The sequence below is a fragment of the Xenia sp. Carnegie-2017 genome, unplaced genomic scaffold (assembly GCF_021976095.1).
Source record: "Xenia sp. Carnegie-2017 unplaced genomic scaffold, XeniaSp_v1 HiC_scaffold_22, whole genome shotgun sequence".
NCBI classification, from domain to species: Eukaryota; Metazoa; Cnidaria; class Anthozoa; order Malacalcyonacea; family Xeniidae; genus Xenia; species Xenia sp. Carnegie-2017.
The window spans coordinates 5,706,663-5,715,182 of NW_025813485.1; the positions used below are offsets into that span (position 1 = coordinate 5,706,663).

General features: G+C 36.2%; 2 protein-coding genes across 2 annotated transcripts; one reads left to right on the forward strand and one right to left on the reverse strand.

Annotated features, from left to right (window-relative positions):
- The first annotated feature begins 2,185 nt into the window (after positions 1 to 2,185).
- On the forward strand, positions 2,186 to 6,154 carry LOC124446842 (steroid 17-alpha-hydroxylase/17,20 lyase-like). Its single transcript, XM_046997720.1, has 2 exons — positions 2,186 to 2,265; positions 4,397 to 6,154. The coding sequence occupies exon 2, from the start codon at positions 4,411 to 4,413 to the stop codon at positions 5,893 to 5,895; it is 1,485 nt and encodes a 494-aa protein (XP_046853676.1). The 5' UTR covers positions 2,186 to 2,265; positions 4,397 to 4,410; the 3' UTR covers positions 5,896 to 6,154.
- A 1,161-nt stretch (positions 6,155 to 7,315) lies between these two features.
- LOC124447482 (BTB/POZ domain-containing protein KCTD12-like) lies at positions 7,316 to 8,510 on the reverse strand. Its single transcript, XM_046998436.1, has one exon. The coding sequence runs from the start codon at positions 8,411 to 8,413 to the stop codon at positions 7,679 to 7,681; it is 735 nt and encodes a 244-aa protein (XP_046854392.1). The 5' UTR covers positions 8,414 to 8,510; the 3' UTR covers positions 7,316 to 7,678.
- Positions 8,511 to 8,520: the final 10 nt, after the last annotated feature.

An 8,520-nucleotide genomic window follows, 5' to 3' on the forward strand; every position in this document is an offset into this window, starting at 1 on the left:
GTGCAAACGACAATAGGCTTTTTCCACTTGAATGTAAGGGATTTATGGTTATCTTGCATTAAATCTTTTTCAAAATAGCATGTTTTTACGAGTGTATGAGAATCTAGAAGTTGAACTTTTCTGATAATGTATATTTTATAGTTGAATATAATCAAATGAATTTTATAATTTATACACGACAACTCTTACAATTTTTGATTAACTAAAACTTTGATTAGGTCAACATTCAACACCATGCTTTAGAAAACTACGATATTTGAACAAAAATATCACACTTTTCAGTTCTAAAAGAGCACAAAAGTTGTAATGTACGTTTTGTTCACCTTCAGAAGATTTTTAGTTAAAAAATTTTCAATAACCGAAAATTTCGTTGGTATTAAGCAGAAGTTATTGTTTTCCTTTTAAAATTAGAATGATCAATGAAATGCACAGGGTTGAAATGTATCTCGAAATTTCCTTAATATAGTGTATTTTTAGCGCTGTATGGGGAAAATTAATTTGGAAAAGCCAACAAATGATATTAATCCATAACGTCTTAAAGCCACGCAAAGTCTTAATTCTAGTTTGATAGACTGTGATGTTCCACAAACTAGTTATAGATATAAAAGAAGGATTAGCAAATTTTTTCAATTTTTTCCGTTTAGATAGCTTCAAACAAACAAGAAAGTGAAAAATGATTGTTCTAGGCGATCAAGTTTGTAAATATAAAACATTTGTGGCAGACTTTTCACAATACACCTAACGTTATCTGAGAACTATACACCACAACACTATGCTTTAAAAATACAGTATTATATGTGTTAGACACTTTTCTCTCTCATGATCCTCTTCACAGCTCTTCGTATACAACTACGTATAAAATTGATGTCTTAAAAGCTTTTTAAAAACGAGATTTGGGCAAAACATTACCATCTTTTTAGCTATATGCTTAATTGCAGTGTATATAGTTGTAAAATACAAGACAAGTTCAGATGTCAAAGATTTAAATTTTTAGTTTATCGACTTAAACAATTGACGTCAATAGCCGAGACTGGCCACGAGGAATTTCAATATGTGACCATAGGTGTCTGAAATAAGTATTACATTAACTTGAATTTGCATTATACGTATGGAAAACGCTCAACGTTAAAGACTACTGCCAACATGAAAAGAATATTTGAAAACTGAAAAGTTATCTAGATGTATTCCCAGATAAGGAGCTCTTTTAAAATACATGTCTGCATTAAACAGCTTTTTTTTTGCATCTGGTAGCATCTTCACTGAACACAACGTAAAAACTATCATCTTCAATGCCACTTACGGTGCCTATAAGTTAAGATGTCGAAATCTTACACTTGGTCAGTCACTATTGAATAACTCGATAAATACGAAAATATGTAATTGAGCAACAGCTAAATTAACATATGTCATATTTGCAAAAAACATGCACGCGTTGCAAATTGACAAATTAGCTTTCTATGTTTTTTGTCATATTTCGTGATCAGCAAAGTAAGTGTCTTTTCCCATATTCGTCACGACTTTTCTCACATTATGGAATTACTTTTGAGGAAAGAGTAACAAGTAAGCCATCACCAAGCTCGTAAACTTAATTGCTGTGCTTGTGTATACTTGTTTTTCATGATGCATCATACATGTTAATCGAACGTGATTATCTAGCGGAAGATGTTCTCAACAGTATTTGTTATAAGTGAGAGATCGTCTCTTATTAAGAGGACTTAATCCATGTTTAATTGGAGGATTCGAGATGGGGAAAAAACGCCTCTTCAATTGTGTCGGTGTCTGTCATGACGCTGTAAGCCACTGTTTTCGTTTGATGTTTTCAACTTCACATTTTTTCAAGAAATATTGGCAAGTTTGAACGTGGAAGAGTTCTACATGAAGCCAGAGAATTCATACAGACGCCGTTCAAAACTTGTCGTATTAGTCACTTGTTCAAAGCATTATATATTTTTATTAATTAAACCCTTTTTCGTGATAATTACATTCAGGATAATTTAACCTGATAGTGAACGCTTTCCAACATCAACAGTTTCGTAAATAGAAGTTTCAAGCATCTATACTACACATTTACGATGCATCACGACACGCTTACGACCTTCTGGAAACCGTGAATTTTTTAACACGTTGCGGATTTGCGATATACCATGTGATTATCGTAATCTTTCGAGTATATATAACAGGAATGCTGATTCGGGAATAGCCATTGTTTTCATATGCGCAGAACAGACGATCATATAACAGTTTATGAAGAACAGAGAATTTAAGGTAATTTCATTGCTTTAAAAATTTTATGATGAATATTGTTTGATGTCTACAGCGAGGCTGCTTTTTAAGGTAAAGACAGTGCAGAGTCTGATCATATGGAAAATCTAACTTTCGTAATCGTCATGGATGAAAAATTTTTCTCAATTATATGTGATGTGTTGTCGTTTGATTTATTGAGTAAAACAACTCACAAGATATTTTTTTATACATAAAATACATTCCTTTTGTCAGCAACTCTTTTTGCCTGGCTATGGAAACAGTTTGTTTGTCATATATTTATGGGAACAGAAAAATGGCCGCATGATCATTTACCAAAACTCTTTGAAGACAATGTAGATAAGAACACGATTGTTTCTCTCGTCAACTTCTTTCTATGCAATCAATTATGTAACTGCTAGCTCACTTCAACACCCTCAACGTAAATATCTTATCAATCGTTGCTCCTACGCAACCTTTACTCTCATTTCTGAATCAAATGTATCCTGATACCGTTGATTGCCTCCCAACAAAAGTTTTTGTTTTGACTCGATTGCCCAAGTTTAGTAGATGCAAACAAAAACATTTGCACAAATTCCTTCACCCACAAATAAACTAACAAACGATTAAGATTTTTCCCATAAAATAATGCTCAAAAATGAAGGTGGCTAATTATGCATGGTTATGTTCCAAAAAGTATTATTTGTTCAAATTGGATGTTTCTTGGTGTTAAAAGTTCCAAGAATGATTTGCTAACTTAATTGTTAAACGCTAAGGTTTTTGACTATCTGATCACTGTTTAATGTAATATTACACTGTCGTGACTCATAATTACATCCCCAATTAGTTTGTAACAAAGTCGATATATTACAGGTTTATTGTCTCCGCTTTTTCATCTCAAATATTGAGTTAAAGATGGATATTGTATTCGGAGTTTGTTTTATTTTTCATACATCCTTTACCACAGATAACTTTTTAATCATGGCTGAAGTGACGCGCAATTTGGAAACGCTAAAAGGCAAAACATAGCGTCTAGGGAGTAAGGTTTTCGTGAGCTAATGTTCCATCCAAAAGTTGCCCAGAAGTGATGTTGCATGTCGATACTATTCAAGGAAATTTACATTCTTATCTGTAAGAGCAGTCCACCTTTTTTCATTGTCTAGTTTTCCTAGTCTAGTAATTAGTGATCAGGCAAGTATTCAGCACGATGAATCTAATATAAACTGTGCAGCACGTTTTACTTACATCGCATATTTGCATTAACAAGTGCCAATTGTCTTCTGACAAAACGAAATAAAGCAAATAAGAGTCATGCCTAGTATAAATGAGTGTTAAGTACGAACTTTAAAATTTTAAAGATGAACACACCTTTCGGCTACTTATCCTAAAATATTCGAGGCATAATTCAACGTCTCTGCAACGGAAAATGAGTAAAAAAGGTGAAACCCGAATGAGACTAGAAACACATCCTTTCCCATCCTTCTGTATGTGCCTGCACTTACACTCAACCAGTGCATATTGCTTGACTTGGAGTTTCCATAACTTTTCCAATGCAAGTCGTTGTGTACGCACAGCGTACTTATTTTTCTTATTTCCAGTCAAAATTCCCACTGTTTTCTCACTGAGTTTATGGGCTGACAAGGAACGACAAGAGGGGTGGGCGGGGGGTGGTGGGGTGCAGGTGGTGAGCTTTAACTCATCAAACTACCGTGGTTTTACTTTGTAATACTATAATTGCCAAAATGCTTTAGTCAGGGCTTTACATACTATGAACGATAGTGTGAATTAAATGTTTTTTCTTTTTTGAAATACTTGGTTGTGATTTTTATTATTTCAAACTAAAAAATTCGAGATTATTAGTAATGAATACAAGAACAGAGACATGCAATTAAGGTCGCTCGCAATTAAAGTCATACGACTCTTGATTTTGAAGAGGCGAATTCTAATTAGGTAAATACGTTATTAAGTCGTCTTACAAAAATAAGAATGCTAATACTTTTAGATGAAAAATCCGGCAACTACGTTTGCTGCGTCCACTTGAGTTTCCATACACAAATATATCAAATGAAATCGATGTGCAATCACTTCTTAAAAAATCCATCAATAAGAGAAATTTGAACAACTATTCAGCAAATATTTTGATCTTTTTCCACAGAAACGCACTTAATAATGTTTTTGGAAGCAGCAACGTTACTGCTCGTTGTCTTTTTCGTATGGTACAATCTAACCACATATCTCGAACGACGAAAAATGCCACCAGGACCATACCCCTGGCCTTTTATCGGCAACTTGCTACAGATGGACAGCGATCCCATAAACCCATTCAAAAAACTCGTAGAAAAATACGGAGAGATAGTGTCGGTATCCTTTCCATTGAGACGTTGCGTTCTTATCAACACCGCAAAACTCGCGCGAGAAGCGCGTCTTACACGAAAGAACGATTTGGCCGGTAAGATACCAAACACGATGTACCCTGGTAATGTCATCTTTGGAGAACGTGATGTTATTTGTTCAGACTTCGGACCAGGTCACCTATTTTGCAAAAAGGTTCTCACACGTAGTCTGCATATGTTTGGTCAAGGTATAGAAAAAGCAGAAACACGCGTCAACTATGCAGTACAGAAGTTGGTTGATGAGGTTAAGGCATTGAAGGCTGAAAAGTTCTCCCCTAAGGATCTTCTTTCTCGTGCGATACTCTGTCAAATATGGGAATGGCTTACTTCAAAAAAACTTTCGCTGCTAGACCCGAGGGTTTTACAGTTGGTGGAGTTCAACAATAAGATTTCTGCATTGTGGGCGCAGTTCACTCTTGTTCAACTGATTCCTGGTATGTCTCATCTCCCGACAAAGTTCAACAAGGAGCTTCGGGAGTTAATAAAGACAAGAGATAAAATATTCGGCCGTGAACTTAAGTACCACAGAGAAACCTATAATGAAGACGTAACCCGAGACTTAATCGACGGTTTTCTTACAGCGTTTCATAAAGAGATTGCTAAGGAAAAGCAAAAACACATTAGCACCATCGACGACATCCAAGGATTGATGGTCGACCTTGTTTTTGCAGGCTCAGATACTACGTCAGCAGTATTATCTTGGTTCATTCTTTATGTTGTGCTCCACCAAGATGTTCAACAAAATATTCACGACGAAATTGACAGAGTTGTTGGAAGAAATCGCTCACCAAGTTGGCAAGATACCAAACAGCTCAATTATCTACAAGCGTGTGTTTGCGAGACATTGCGGCTGTCACGTATTTTGCCCGTATATGGAACAAATACTACACGCGATACAGTGATTGGTGGATATCACGTACCCAAAGATACCTATGTTGCCATAAACATCAACAACATTCATTTTGACAACAGCGAATGGCCGGAGCCTCACAGTTTTAAGCCAGAGCGATTTCTTGACGAAAATGGTCTGTTTGTTGGTTGGACAACAAAGCAGGCGTTAATTCCCTTCGGCCTTGGTCGACGAGAATGTCCAGGTCAGCAATTGGCAAGAATTGTTATTTGCCTTTTTGCTTCATCTTTGATGCAAAATTTCACAATTGAAGTACCAGAAGGAGAGAAAAAGCCCATACCAAAGCCATCAAATCCGCAATTAGTTCTTGCGCCAGCTGATTACAATATTGTGGCAAAAGAGCGCATTTAGGTCGATAAATATACGTTTCATTTTCTCAAACGCAAATACTAAGATATGACTAACAATTTTCATCTTATGCAACTTACCTCAATAGACGATAGTTTGTTTATGTAAATACCTCTACAATTGCTGGAAATGAACACTATATAACATAACCTTTTATCTTGGCTAATATGATCGAACTCTTTGCAATGTAATAAATGTCATAACTGAACTCCTAACGCAGCGAAAAATTAAATTGATCAAGTTCTTTTACTTCACAGTCAAACTGCAGAGTGAGCGTGTTCAAATTTGATCATATTTCTTCACAACTGAAAACGGAAGCATTCAAATCCTAGGTTGCGAAGTGGACGCAATGATGACGAATACAAACCGACAACAAAGCGACATAGTAACATTAGTATTGGCGCAACGGCAGGTCGGCAACCATTATTTGGACGGTTGTTTCATTGCCGGAAAGTGGCATATGTAACCACAAATATTTTTCATATTTTATCTTCTAAAATCACGTGTCTTCTACATTTTACGGAAAATATTAAACTCTACAGTAGGTAGCTAGTTATTATTTTTCGATGTGCATTGCAAAAGTTCAAAATATATTAAAGTATTGTAATCAGAGCGGAATGACAAAAAAATTGGTTTCGCTATGCGGTTTTCTCACTTGCGTTAACATGAGCTTAAATATACAATGCATTCAAAATTAAACTTTAGTTTTTTGTATATAATATAGCAGCTATTTTTGAAAATATTATACTTGTGATTTTATCAGAACCTTTCCAAGCTGCCAGCACTATTTACATTAATTAAAACATCAATCTGCAAAACGACAGTCATATGTGAAAAAAACGCAATTACTGATTACGTACTTATTGTTTTCTCTTATCTTGCCAGAAATTATCAGTGGTCCCTTTTGCTGTAAAATTACGAAAAGCAACCAAACCTTTAGATAGCAAGTACAAGATTGGTAATTTGCATTAGGTTTGATGTCTAGCAATCATCGCATGTTTGTTCTTTATAATAGGATGCAAGTGCGTTTCTCTTCGGATGAATGTTATTCTCCCTTCTATCAAGGAAAACGCTGGAGCATGCGGTCAGGGTGGGAACTACAGGGGGGGTGTGCAGCACCTTTCTCAATGTTCCACAACTTACGACATACTCGTCTTGCAAAGCGTTTGTTAATGAGTCTATTCTTCTGTTCCCTCAACAATGTTGGGTTTGCTTTGTAGCGTTATAGCTTGCATGCCCACGCCTTAGTTTTATCGAGCCGCACCCTTTTTTTTCGTCGGCAGCAATACAGCTCGTAAAAACTGAATATTTGTAGAGAAACAGGCGAGCGAAGTAGTCGACGAATAGTAATCTCATTCATTCATAAAAAGTCCAAGAATAAAATAGCCCAATTTCATAAAAATGACCACTAAATATTACAAAATTCAGCAAAGACAAGGCAATGAAAAAATTTATTGAAGTGTCGAATTCATATTGCAGGAAAAGACACTTGAAATGCTTTAAGCAATATTGCATCATTGTCTTCTTATGTCATTGTTGAAAAAATAAACTCTATTTTGACTGTAAATGTACAGCAATTATAATTAAGAATTATTATGAACTCCATTTCGGAGAAAGATTTCTTTTATCAACAGTAACATTAATGTCATGCATGTTTATTTCGCATTGATAAACACCTGCTGTCAGCGAGCATAAGAAGAGCCATATATATTGCATGTTCAACAATTTTATGTATGTATACATATATTTATATATACATACATTAAATTTTAAAAAATCCGTTCGGTCAATGCCGATGAAAAACATAATCGTTGAAATGATTCCATTTGGTTTCTTCGCTTTCAGTGTCGTAACCCGCACCTCCTGCGCAACCTGAAATCATGTGAAACCCCTTTTCGGCAAGCTGATCGAACGCTTTTTCAAGATGATTGTACTTGAGGAAGAAGCGATTTGTGTATCTTATGTCTTCCCTTGCCGGATCTCTCGTTTCGTTGAGAGAATCACCAAACACCTCGCGAGCAAGTGCAACATTTCCGCACACCAGGATCCGTTGTAGTTTGCGAAATTTCACATCTGCAACACCATCACGACCAAACGCGTATGTTCCACGAACACAAACGGACAAATAGCCACTTGTCTTTTTCTTCGTTTTCACGATGCTCGTACGAGACGAAGTACGAGCCTTGATAACGTCTGCGATCGCTTCCTGCATACCGCTGAGGTTAAAAAACTTTGCCTCCGCCAAAAGGCGGTCTAGCTCATTAAAGTCATCTGGCAACGTAAGATTTAAATTTCGTAAGAAGTCTAGGACATAACGAAACAACAAGCCATCTCGGTCGATGAAGTATCGTCCACGAGAATCCTTCGGAGTTGGCTGAGACACTCCGTCAAACAGATTGGAAAGTACGCTAAATGGATCTTTTGTTAAGGTACCCAGCGTTGTTGTGTAGAGCTGTCCACCGACGTTTAAGTCAATGACATTCGTTGCAGAGAAAGATTTTGGCTCCTCCTGACGCGACATACCTAATTTAACAAATATTTCACGTCTCACGTTTGTGAAACATGCCAGCGACACATGAGATCATTCAGATGTAACATGTTTTGTGAAAGTCTAAGAGCATGCGCACT